At 35.3% G+C, this 12,305-nt stretch overlaps 3 protein-coding genes and 1 long non-coding RNA gene across 5 annotated transcripts in view; 2 read left to right on the top strand and 2 right to left on the bottom strand.

Moving 5' to 3' along the window:
* Nucleotides 491-4,379, top strand: LOC107609292 (calcineurin B-like protein 3). Of its 2 annotated transcripts, none has more exons than XM_016311181.2 (10): nucleotides 491-775; nucleotides 1,974-2,039; nucleotides 2,120-2,280; nucleotides 2,577-2,659; nucleotides 2,907-2,966; nucleotides 3,077-3,185; nucleotides 3,330-3,382; nucleotides 3,473-3,553; nucleotides 3,664-3,776; nucleotides 4,095-4,379. In XM_016311181.2, the coding sequence occupies exons 3-10, from the start codon at nucleotides 2,157-2,159 to the stop codon at nucleotides 4,150-4,152; spliced, it is 681 nt and encodes a 226-aa protein (XP_016166667.1). In that variant the 5' UTR covers nucleotides 491-775; nucleotides 1,974-2,039; nucleotides 2,120-2,156; the 3' UTR covers nucleotides 4,153-4,379. The 2 variants fall into 2 exon arrangements, with proteins under 2 accessions (XP_016166667.1, XP_020962516.1); XM_021106857.1 differs by lacking the exon at nucleotides 491-775 and adding an exon at nucleotides 1,220-1,243.
* LOC110264771 overlaps nucleotides 5,299-12,305 on the bottom strand; it is a 22,803-nt gene continuing 15,796 nt past the window's right edge. Inside the window, exon 2 of the long non-coding RNA XR_002350946.1 lies at nucleotides 5,299-5,574. This is a non-coding gene — a long non-coding RNA (uncharacterized LOC110264771). The remainder of the gene's footprint in view (nucleotides 5,575-12,305) is intronic.
* LOC107608709 (heat shock cognate protein 80) lies at nucleotides 5,849-8,715 on the bottom strand (the record flags this gene model as incomplete). The annotated part of the gene is given in 3 exon segments (XM_016310415.2): nucleotides 5,849-7,923; nucleotides 8,023-8,164; nucleotides 8,670-8,715. Coding segments are annotated over 3 exon segments (2,023 nt in total), but the record flags the coding sequence as incomplete, so codon positions are not given.
* LOC107609487 (protein transport protein SFT2) lies at nucleotides 9,198-12,027 on the top strand. The gene is made up of 4 exons (XM_016311478.2): nucleotides 9,198-9,765; nucleotides 10,727-10,994; nucleotides 11,110-11,214; nucleotides 11,512-12,027. Exons 1-4 carry the CDS (start codon nucleotides 9,566-9,568, stop codon nucleotides 11,620-11,622), a joined length of 684 nt encoding a protein of 227 aa, XP_016166964.1. The 5' UTR covers nucleotides 9,198-9,565; the 3' UTR covers nucleotides 11,623-12,027.

The following is a 12,305-nucleotide window of genomic DNA, read 5'->3' as shown; positions in this document are numbered from 1 at the left end:
TTTTGGGGCATTATTTTGATAAAAAAAAGATATTTTTTTAATAAAAAAGATTTTTTTTTAATTTTTTAGTGTATTTGGCAAATTTCGAATAGTAAAAATAAAAATATTAGAAAAATCAGAAAAATATTTTTTTTAGAAGTTGTAATTTTACATCTTTTTTTAAAAGATCATTTTTCTTTTAAAAAATATGTTTTTCATGTGCTAAATAAACAAAAAAATACTTTTATATTGTTATATCCAAACATAATTAATAGATAAAAAGATCTTTTTGCATGAGATATTCAAACATAAAATTACTTTTATTTTTTTATAAGATCTTTTAAAAAAAAATAACTCAAAAAAAGATATTTTTTTAGAAACTCACCCAAACAAACTCTAAATAAAAGATAAAACAGTTTACAAATAATCTTTTATATCTTTCCCCCCGTTTTAACAAAAAAAATTCAAACTCAAAAATAGAAAAAAAAAAAAAGATATATATTATTATTATTAGTATTGGAATATTATCTGTCAGATGAGATAGTGAGTTGCATTCCAAGGTGTACTCTTATCTGTCATCATCGTCACCTTCCTCAATCCTCACACAAAAAAAGGATTCATTCGCATTCCATTCTTCCTCTAATTTGTGTCTCTGTTTGTGTTGCAGACACCAAAGCCAAACAGAAACATATTCAGAACGCTTTTTCTCTTTTCCCCACGCTTTATAACTCTATTCCCCACACTTTTTTCTTCTAAGCTTCTCTCTAATTCGCCGATCGATCATCTTGCCTCCAAGGTGAGAACTTTCCCCATACCCACTTCACCTTTTTCGTTCTATTAGCTCTGGAATCATAGAACGTAACTGATTTTCATGAATTTTGACGTCGGGTTCTCGAGATTTTCTTAAATTTCCCATCTTTTTGTTCCTTCGCGTCGGTTTCTCTATTCTGTATGTAGATCCGTGAGTTCATTTACCTTTCATACGTGTTTGTGTTTCGGAATTTTTGCCTTGAATTCTCATAATTTAACCTCCTTGAATTTTGCGAATTTCAAATAATTATTCTTTTTTTTTTTTAATTCACGGGCTAGATTCAGTTTTGATTTTGGAGTTGCTATACTGTGATTCTGACATGTTTTGTGTGTGATGAAGCTAGATTGGGGAGGGAGAGAGGGGGTGGGGGGGACCATGGATCCGTGCTTTAACTCATTGGAAAAGTCAATTTCATAGATCAGTGGCGCTTGGCTGGATGAGAGTGATTTTTTGGTTTGTGGCTTTGTGAATTTGTGTTAGATATTAATGGTACTTAATTTGTTGGTTGAGCTACTTTAGTACAAGGATTAAGTGTGTTTCAGGCCTCAAGTTTCAGGTTCTCTGTTTGTTGTAGTAAGTGTTAGTTATGAGTTTTGATTGCAATTAGGATTCACCAAGTGGAATCTAGGGGCCTTTTACAAACGTTTGGAACGATTTAAGGAGTTTGAGGCTGTTGCAGGTTTAGAAGATGAATGGTTCTACTTCAGTTTTGGATTTTCTATTGAAAACTAGCTTAATTTTGCAGGCTTTTGGTATCTGACAATCTAACCTGAAGCTTTATTTAGTTGCATGCATGAGTTCCATTGTAGGGTTTGGAAGTTATTTATTATTCTACACATGTTGCTGGTCTTCTTTCTTTTCTCTTCACTATAGTATTAGTTCTAAACTTAAGTTTTCACCCGTTTTGTGCTGTAATTCCTGACTTTAATATGTATGTATGTATGTACATGTGTGGATTTGAGAAAACTCCCCTTGCAGTGCAAAATGTGATTGATTGCATGTGGTTGGAAGAAAGTAATACATAACTTTCGATCATTGAGAGTGATGTAATTAGTAATTTGAAATTATGTTTTAATCCAAGTTAGAGCACAGATCTTTTTTTTGGGGGGCGTTTTGTCTTTAATTATTTTCTCTATAGGTTTTTTTTTCTTGTAATTCTGAAATTGGAATATATTGTTCCCAGTGGTTCCTCCAAATTAAGATATCTTGGCATTTGGATTGATTAGCTGAAGTTGGAAATGGTTAAAAGGTTAGCTGGCCCTACACCCACCAATGATTTCATTAGGAAAGAACTAAATTAAATATCTAATTGATTTCTTTTTGGAACAGTTATGGAGTATTTTGATTTACAACTTGGAGAGATATCATGTTGCAGTGCATAGAGGGATTGAGGCATCTATTTGCTCCTCTTTTACGGTGTTGTGACCTTGATATATATAAACAGTCAAGAGGCCTTGAAGATCCTGAACTCCTTGCGAGGGAAACAGTGTGTATGCATCAAACTTACTATGTGATTCGGATACATTTACTGTTACTTCTGTGTTGTTATGAATGAATCTTTGGTTTGGATACACATGCTTCTAAAATCTAGTATCTTGATTTATTCCCTTTAGACTTTGAAAATATTTGATTGGAATTGATGAACAAAAAAAGAAATGAAACCACACAGATGATATTTATATCTAATTTGTTTCTGTTTTCTAATATATGTCATGCTACTACTTGTGAATGGATGCACATTGCTTGAACCAGTGATAACTAACTATTTTTCTGCAACTGTATGCAGTTAGCGTAAGTGAAATCGAAGCACTTTATGAGCTCTTTAAAAAGATCAGCAGTGCCGTGATTGATGATGGGCTGATTAACAAGGTTAGATTTCTCTCTCATCTGATGACTTGTGCCTTGCACATACGATTATGTCAATGACCTTCTATACCTATACCTTTTATGAAAGAAAAAAAATGTTTTACTTGTCATTCTATACGAAACCATGAATTCCATTGTTCGCCTAGGTCTTTTTTATCCCATCATAAGGGATTTACCATTAAAATATCTACCAGATGTTATACTTAATTGCATTTTCCCCATAACATTAATACATATATATCATTTGCAGGAAGAGTTCCAATTGGCATTATTCAAGACGAATAAAAAAGAGAGTTTATTTGCTGATCGGGTATTGCTTACTTCTTTTCATTTGTTTCTAACTTCTTAAACCAATATCTGTTTCCTTGATCTGATTATGGTTAGTATCTCGTATGAGCTTCTCAATCTGTTCTCTCTTAGGTATTTGATTTGTTTGACACAAAGCACAATGGGATACTTGGTTTCGAAGAGTTTGCTCGTGCTCTCTCAGTTTTCCATCCAAATGCCCCTATCGATGATAAGATTGAATGTATGTTGTTTGAAATTGTTATTCGTCATTTTAGGACCGAATTTTTTATCACTCGTCTTTTTGAATTAAGGATGATGCAAGATTTGAACCAATCCTTTCATTTTTAACAAACGAAAACTAAAACTGTATTATCTATTGTTTCAGTTTCCTTTCAATTGTATGATCTCAAGCAGCAGGGTTTCATTGAAAGGCAAGAGGTAATAGCCTTCTTAGATTTGATAAATTAAAGATTTTGATCCTTATTTGGGACAATCATGATTTTAATATGCTTTTCTTTTCCTCTAAAGGTGAAGCAAATGGTAGTTGCTACACTTGCCGAATCTGGCATGAACCTATCGGATGATGTTATAGAGAGTATAATCGACAAGGTGCGACCCTCATGTCCAACTCTCTTTTTTGCTTTCATTTTACTTTGTTCTTTTATTTTTTGGTCTCAAGTCACTCCATTTAACACTAAATTTTGGATGAATGTCTTCAGACTTTTGAGGAAGCTGACACAAAGCATGACGGCAAGATCGACAAAGAGGAGTGGAGAAGCCTTGTTTTGCGCCATCCATCGCTTCTGAAAAACATGACCCTTCAATATCTCAAGTAATTTTCTAACTTATGATCTCTCAACTTCCTAGTTCCTAGGAATCTAAAATTGAAGAAGACCATGGCATTGGTATAAAATAAAATGTACAAAGAAAAATAATGGCAATTAGGAAAGAAAGTTTGTTATTGATCACTAAAACCCTTTTAAAGTTTCTTAGTATGTGTTGAGAACAATATAATGACATAAAATTGAATTTGCTGAGAACTTTCTTGAACAGGATACGAATTAATTTATTTACAATCATATAAATGAAATTATGAAAAAAAGATGTATTGTTTTACAATGATGATTATTTTGGTTTGTATGATGAGCAGGGATATCACCACAACATTCCCAAGCTTTGTGTTCCATTCACAAGTAGATGATACCTGAGTCTTCAAAGCAAAAGCATTCATCATCACATGGACACTTTCTGTCTTTCTCCTACGGTTTCTCACCTCTTGTGTAAAAAATGGACATGTCAGAGAGATTTGCTTCATTATTATGCCTTTGAAGAAGATAATTTTGTTTTGTTGATTCATATTCAGCTGTTTTTTATATTTTGGTGATGTTAAACTCTCAAATTTGATTTATTTATTTATTGCTTGAAATTTTCCACACCATTTTTTCCCATTACATAAATTAGTGATGTGCTGTGCACATGTATTAGGTCCTGGAAAATCTATTACCACGTTCTTTGACCCGTAGTTTTTCCAAATTCTCAAGATATTCAAATAAATGAACCAAGGGGTTGCATTGTTAAGAGATGAAATTTTCAAATATGTAAAATGCAAATCTCATCCATAAATACTCCTTATTAAGTAAAAATATTGTACATGTAAAATTATTATATTTTATATTAATAATTTAGATTTAGAATTTAAAATTACTGTTTAGAATTAAAAATTAGGATCTAAAGCTTAAAATTTTAGGATTTAGAAAATATTTAAGGTTTTGGATTTAATGTCTTTTTTGAAACACATCAGCATTTGCCAAAATGTAATATTGTTGGTAAACTGTCTAAAGTTCTTTTATTTTGTTATGATTTTCACTTGTTTTTTACTTTGTTATGATTTTCACTTATTTTTTCACCAAAAATAGAGACTCAAACACGCAATTTCTTAAATGACTATCCAAAACTATGCCATTTGAGTTATAACTCATTTGTTATGATTTTCACTTACTAGTGCCTTTATCGACATATATTACACTCTGTTTTCAAGTTCAATAAAATTTTTCCTGATTCACTTAATCCGTTCAAACTACACCAGTTTCTCTAAACCTCACTTTAACAAGTTAATAGTATGTTTCTTCCCCCACCAAAATTTTAAGTTCCCAAAGGAGAAGGTAATTAGATTCAATATAGCACCTAATCTGTCGGCGTTAGGAAATCAAATACGTTAGAAACAATCCATTTGTTCTCATTTTAATGCAACATAATGTATGAATTAGTTAATTACAAGGTATTATACAACGTGTAATTTTATTTTGCAAGTTCCAGACGTCACTTGTAAAGATACTAGTTCAAGATCCAAAGTATTCAGTAAGAAGAAAATTTTCATACATATAGATTATGTCTAGAGAAGGCACCACTAAATTAAACTACCATGTCATAAAAAAAAAAAACTTATACGAAAAGAAAAACATTCAAAGTTTAAATATTTAACATATTTATTATAGTTTACTAAAAATTAAAAACTTCTATAAATAGTAACTAAACCCTCTTTTTAGAGAAAAGGACAAATAGATCCCTGACCTTTTGTCCTGTAAACATTTTTGTCCCTGACCATTGAAAAATAGTTTTAAGTCCCTAACCTTCACAAAACTTAGACGGTACGGATGCATTTGGACAGATCAGTCCCTGACGGAAGCATTTGGACGGAGGGACTGATCCGTCCAAAGTCAGAGACTTAAAAGTATTTTTCAATGGTCAAGGATGAAAATATCCGCGGACCAAAAGGTCAATGACTTATTTGTCCTTTTCTCCTCTTTTTATGAATAGAAGTTAGAACAGGCTTATGGCACCTCCTTCAGTTGTAATTATTTTGAACAAAATACCATAGCTAAAGATTAAAAAAGAAACCGAGGATGCAAATTGAAATTTAAGGTCATTCAGGTAAACGAAGCAATAATAGAATAGAGCCCAAAAACTTGACGAAAGGATTACCATATACTGCTAGGTGTTCAAGAGCACCAAAAGGAAAAAAGTTCCAAGACTTGCACCTAATTCGTCGACAATCAAACTTAAAAAAGAACTTAACAGTAAAACCAAAAGAGAGTTCCAGAATTCCTCTATAATAATCTAGAAAGTAAATTGCGTAAGCGAGATTTAATCAACCTCCTCCATCTTGCTACCTTCGGCATCAGCATCAACGTCTTCAAGGGGAGGCATGTCTGCATCTGCATCACCAGCATCCTCGTCAATGCTGAGTCCAAGCTTGAGCATCCTGTGAATCCTGTTCCCAAATGTGTTGGGGTCGTCAAGGCTGAACCCTGATGTTAGCAAAGCGGTCTCAAACAGCAACAGGACAAGATCCTTCACGGACTTGTCATTCTTGTCAGCATCTGCTCTCTTCCTCAACTCTTCCATGATTGGGTTCTCAGGGTTGATCTCCATCGTCTTCTTGCTCGACATATAACCTGCCATGCTGCTATCCCTCAATGCCTGCGCTTTCATGATTCTTTCCATGTTTGCGGTCCAACCATATTCACCAGTGACAAGACAGCAAGGGGAATCAACAACACGGTCGGAGACTATTACTTTCTCAACCTTGTCACCCAACACATCCTTGATCACCTTGCACAGACCATCGAATTTCTCCTTCAGTTCTTCCTTTCTCTTCTTTTCATCTTCACTCTCATCAAGTTTCAAACCTTCCTTGGTAGCAGAGACCAGCTTCTTACCCTCAAATTCCTTGAGCTGACCAACTGCGTATTCATCAATGGCATCAACCATGTATAGCACCTCATACCCCTTCTTCTTGAGCTTTTCCAGGAATGGTGAATTCTCAACAGCTTTCTTGCTTTCACCTGTGATGTAGTAGATGTCATTCTGTCCTTCCTTCATCCTGGTCACATAGTCCTTGAGGCTGGTCATCTCATCACCACTCTTAGTTGAATGGTACCTGAGCAATTCAGCCAGCTTTGTCTTGTTCTGGGAATCCTCATGGATGCCAAGCTTCAAGTTCTTTGAGAAAGCCTCATAGAACTTGTTATAGTCCTCCTTGTTCTCAGCAATCTCAAAGAAGAGCTCAATGCACTTCTTTACAAGGTTCTTTCTGATGACCTTAAGGATCTTGTTCTGCTGAAGCGTTTCTCTGGAGATGTTTAGTGGAAGATCCTCAGAATCCACAATACCCTTAACAAAGCTAAGATATTCAGGAATCAACTCCTCGCAGTTGTCCATGATGAAGACACGCCGGACATAGAGCTTGATGTTGTTAGGCTTCTTCCTTGTATCGAAGAGGTCAAATGGTGCCCTCTTAGGTACAAAGAGGATAGCCTTAAACTCAAGCTGACCCTCAACAGAGAAGTGCTTCACATTCAAATGCTCTTCCCAGTCATTGGTGAGACTCTTGTAGAATGCAGCATACTCCTCCTTTGTGATCTCCTCAGGCTTCCTCATCCAAATAGGCTTCTGCTTGTTCACCAAAGACCACTCATGTGAGACTTCTTTAATTTTCTTCTTTTTCTTTTCCTTCTCCTCCTTTTCTTCGTCTACATCCTCAACTTTACCCTCCTCTTCCTTCTTCTCTTCCTCGTCCTCATCATCTGATATCTCCTTCTCAGTAGTCTTCTCAATCCAAAGAGAGATTGGGTAGCTGATAAATTCAGAATGCTTCTTAATCAAATCCTTCAACCGGCGCTCCTCAAGGTACTCAAGCTGATCCTCCTTGAGGTGGAGAGTAATCTTGGTTCCCCTACCAAGATTCTCACCAGATGTATCCCTTGTTACAGTGAATGAACCACCAGCTTGAGATTCCCACACGTACTGCTCATCATCGTTATGCTTTGTAGTAACAATAACCTTCTCAGCCACCAAATAAGCAGAGTAGAACCCAACACCAAACTGTCCAATCATGCTCACATCGGCACCAGCAGCCAAGGCTTCCATGAATTCCTTGGTCCCGGACCTTGCAATCGTACCCAAGTTGTTCACCAAATCTGTGAAACGCAAAGCAGAGAACCATTAGAGAATATTGATTAGCCTACAGTGCAACACATGTAAATTCACCTTAACTGAAAAATTTTCTGATATCTTACCAGCCTTGGTCATGCCAATGCCACTGTCAATGATTGTTAATGTGTTGTTAGTCTTGTCAGGAACAATGTGAATAAACAACTCAGGTTGAGCATCGAGCTTGCTCTTGTCCGTCAAGCTCTCAAATCGGATCTTATCCAAAGCCTACATTATAACAATTAAAAAATTGTAAGACACGGATCAATTCCACATTATACAACAAATTGACCCTATATATGAACCTTCAAGCCTAATCGCCCAATTTCAAAACAGATTGAAAAAACAATGGTCACAGTAGAAAACTAAATGAAAACGGCTTCCTAAACAGTAACCCTAACAAACTACCACAACATGAATTATAATACTCAGCAACAATAGCTTTTCAGCTAATAGGTAACCTGATACTAAAATAGAAATGACAATAAAACAACATAAAATCATTTCAAAAGAAAAAAAAAAGTCAAGCAGATCTTCGTCGAGATTCATCAACAAGCAAATTCACCGATAAACATATAAGATATTCAATCTCAACTACAATAGCGTGAAAACGTAACCATCGAAAACACTACACGGTAATCATAATCATAATTCAAATTAGAAAATAAAACTAGATCTTGCTCAAGAGCTAACGAGAAAAGGTAAAATGAAAGCAAATGAGACAAAAGCTTACATCAGAAGAATTGCTGATGAGCTCACGAAGGAAGATCTCCTTGTTGCTGTAGAAAGTGTTGATGATGAGACTTAGGAGCTGGTTGATCTCAGCCTGGAAGGCAAACGTCTCAGTCTCCGCCATTGGAACTTCGAAGAGGAGAGAAAAGTGAAAGAAGAGTTAGGGTTTTGAGAGAATAAGCAAACGAAGAAAGCGTTGTTGCAGAGAAAGAGTGAGGGAGTGAGGGAACGTATAAGAAGGGTTAGCGTAAGGGGTTCTAGATCCTTCTATTTTTCTAAATAATCCGAATTATACGGACCCTACAACCACAACTACACGTGTGGGCCCAATTTTATTTTGGGAGCTACGTTCGCAACCGTCGACTTGGTCTTTCTTTAATTCCAGCCGTTCGTTCAATTGTTTATTTTTGGTTACTCTGATATTTTCATTTTATAATTTTTCTTTTAGAAATTTCTAGATTTTCAGTTTAAATTGAAAATCCTTTACCTTTATTATTTCTTTTCACATAATTTTACTGTTTAGTTTAATTTTCTTTTTGAAAACCAGCTTATGATAATTAGTAGATTAATTCACTCTTTAGACTTTATACTCTAAATCTTCTCTCTGACTCTATCCCTTTTTGGATAGAGATAGTGGAAGATTATGAGTATTCATCCATCATCATCCTTTGAAAATTCATAGAATTAGAAGGCACCAAAAATGGAAAAAAAAAAAAAGGTGAGCTATATTTTTGAATTTTCTATTTCATCGTTAATAGTAGAATTTTAGACTTTAAATGGAAGACTCATTATGAATTGTAGCTACCTCCCATCGAAAACAAATAGAATGCTATATTATTAGTTCATAGTTGGATCTGGATTTGGATTTTGGATTCGGATTCGGATCCACAACGGAAAATGGAGGGCTGGTTCTCTTCGCGGACTGCAACTGATGACCAGCTCAAAACGGCGTCGTCTTCTTCGTCGTCGTCCTCTCTGCTAGCCGATTGGAATTCCTATGCTTCCTCTCAGTCTCAGTCGCAAGGTATCATCGCATCCTTCGATCTCGAATCTGCCGTTCGATCCGCTAACGACACCGTTTCCGGCACCTTCAACGTGTAAGATTCATCATTTTTGCTTCTTACTTCTTTCTAATCATTACTCGCTAGCTCGCTCGCTTAATCAACCAGTTTCATTCTATGCTTCACGCGATCTGCCTTCTTCGTTTGTTTTTGGATATTATCTTACTTAATTAAGATCGAAAGCTGGAGCCTGTTCAAATAGAAGAAGCTATGTTGATTTAGCTTCCTTTGAGTTTGAACCTAAAGGTGGTATCATTGCAGCTGACTCCCGTTGGAAATGAACAAAAGCTTCTGAGGAAGAACTTATTAGGGTTTCAAGGCTGGTTTCATTAATTATTAGTAGTAGCAGCACTAGTTTCTGGGATTAAAAATGTATTTAGGATTAAGACATTTTATGAGATTAGTAAACTTGCATAATGATTCTGGCAGACTTGTGATTGTGAGCTTGCCTGTGATCCCACAAAATCCAACAACTTCAAACTCCAAGGGGCTTTGGCTTGTAAAATCGTGTCAACTTACACCGAATACGATGATTTTGACAAACATTATTTGCTATGTATCTGATATAAAAATCATAAATATTTTTCTTCTGGCATGTGTATAATCAGTATCAGTATATACTGTTACTTGTTAGTATAGAAGAGGTTGAGAATTGGTGTTAGTAACCCTTTCCTTATCCTCATGCAAATGTAGTATAATGATTCTAAATTCTAATGCAATTTTATGTGGAAAAACACTCTGTTCTTTTCTGCTTTATCTGATTGTAGTAGAGAAGTCATCGTTTACTTTCTTTTAAGCTTCTCTGCTTGCAGTATAATTTGATATGGGTAGGTAGAATTTTGACTAAAATGTTTTCTTTTAGTGGATGTCTGAATCGTGGTGAAAGATCATGTTGGACAGAAGCCTTCTATAACTCAAATTGCAAAATATTATCTACTTTTGCCTGAGCTATATGTTCTCATGTTGTTAACTGATTTGTCCCTAATATCTTGTTTAGGGTTTCTAAAGGTGTGAGAGACATACCTGGCAACCTCCAGTCCGCCACTAGTAGTCTTCCCTCAGGGAAAGCATTGGTGTATTTTAGTTTGTTTCTGGCGTCAGGGGTCTTCTTTGTTTTCATCGCGTTCACCTTGTTCCTTCCTATGATGGTGGTTATGCCCCAAAAGTTTGCCATATGCTTTACTCTAGGGTGTGGATTTATTATTGGATCATTCTTTGCTCTCAAAGGTCCAAAGAATCAGCTCGCTCACATGTTTTCCAAGGAGGTAACTAACCAGAATTTTGTCATGTTTTTGTTCATGGTGGCAATATAACTTTTACCTATCATTATAACATTCTCTGGGTGCTTTGGTTTGACACATCCTTTTTGTTTCATTTCAGAGGCTCCCTTTTACCCTGGGTTTTATATGCAGTATGTTTGGTACCATATATGTATCAATGGTGCTACACAGCTACATCCTTTCTGTTGTGTTCTCTGTGATACAGGTATCGTTTTTTCGTGTCCTTAAGATGCTTCTTTGTGCATGCTTCATCCTGTGTTATCATTAGCATTTGATGTGGATTTGAAGTTTGTGCAAAGGTTTCTGGACATAGTCTTGGATTTGCAATAACTTTCCCTCCCATACGACAACCAACATAAATTTAAGAGATCCTATTTACACTTATGGGCCTTGCCGAAAATTGTGTTCCCTAAACATTTTTGTGTATAGTAGTAATTTGTTGTTTCTTCTTTCTGAAATAGTCTATCTTGCGTTGAAATAGATATTTTGATTATACTTGCAGGTTCTCTCACTTGGATATTATTGTATATCATATTTTCCTGGTGGTTCTGCTGGAATGAGATTCCTAACTTCTTCCCTTACCTCCCGAATTTCTGCATGCTTTGGGAGTTGATTTCTCTTTGTTAATGGTGGATGAGATCATTTCATATCCATGTCAATATTTCAGCTGAAGCTCTGAACTGGCTCAAGAATATTGCTAAGTTGAAGCATCATTCAACTCCTCTAAGCAATGTGTGTTGCAACTTCTGAATGAAAATTTCGATTTAAGGAAGTCCATTGCATTCTGCATGTTTCTTTCCTTCGGCCAAGTGTAGAAAATAGCTTTTGTCAAATGAGATCTATTCTTTGAACATTTATTTCTTCTCTTTTGCACATTTATCATTTTCTGTTTATTAACTGTCACATAATCGTCTGTAAGCTAAACTATTTTGCTAAATGTTTTATAATACCGTGCCATTTTGTGTGTTCTGGAATCAGCTACGAATCTTTCAACTAACAAAGCTTTTAATGTTGTTTCCATGTAAACACTTGGAAAAGAGGCTGAATAATTTTGTAATGATTTTTTTTTTTTTCTTTTGTTGCCCACGGTATCTCTTAGTCCATCCTGCCAAAGACTAATCTGTAGTGTATTTGAGTTCTATTTAAAGATCTGTTGTTAGCTAATGGGTTGTTGCATGCGAGAGCGGGATTCAAAATGTGGGACATGAACTAGTTTCTTAAACGGGTATAAAATAAAAAGTTGGATCCTAACGAAGTCTCTTTCTTTCACTTTCCAAAAACAAAAAACGAACACTC

This window comes from Arachis ipaensis, chromosome B07 (genome assembly GCF_000816755.2).
Source record: "Arachis ipaensis cultivar K30076 chromosome B07, Araip1.1, whole genome shotgun sequence".
Classification (NCBI taxonomy): domain Eukaryota; kingdom Viridiplantae; phylum Streptophyta; class Magnoliopsida; order Fabales; family Fabaceae; genus Arachis; species Arachis ipaensis.
This window is presented reverse-complemented; position numbering and strand designations above follow the sequence as displayed.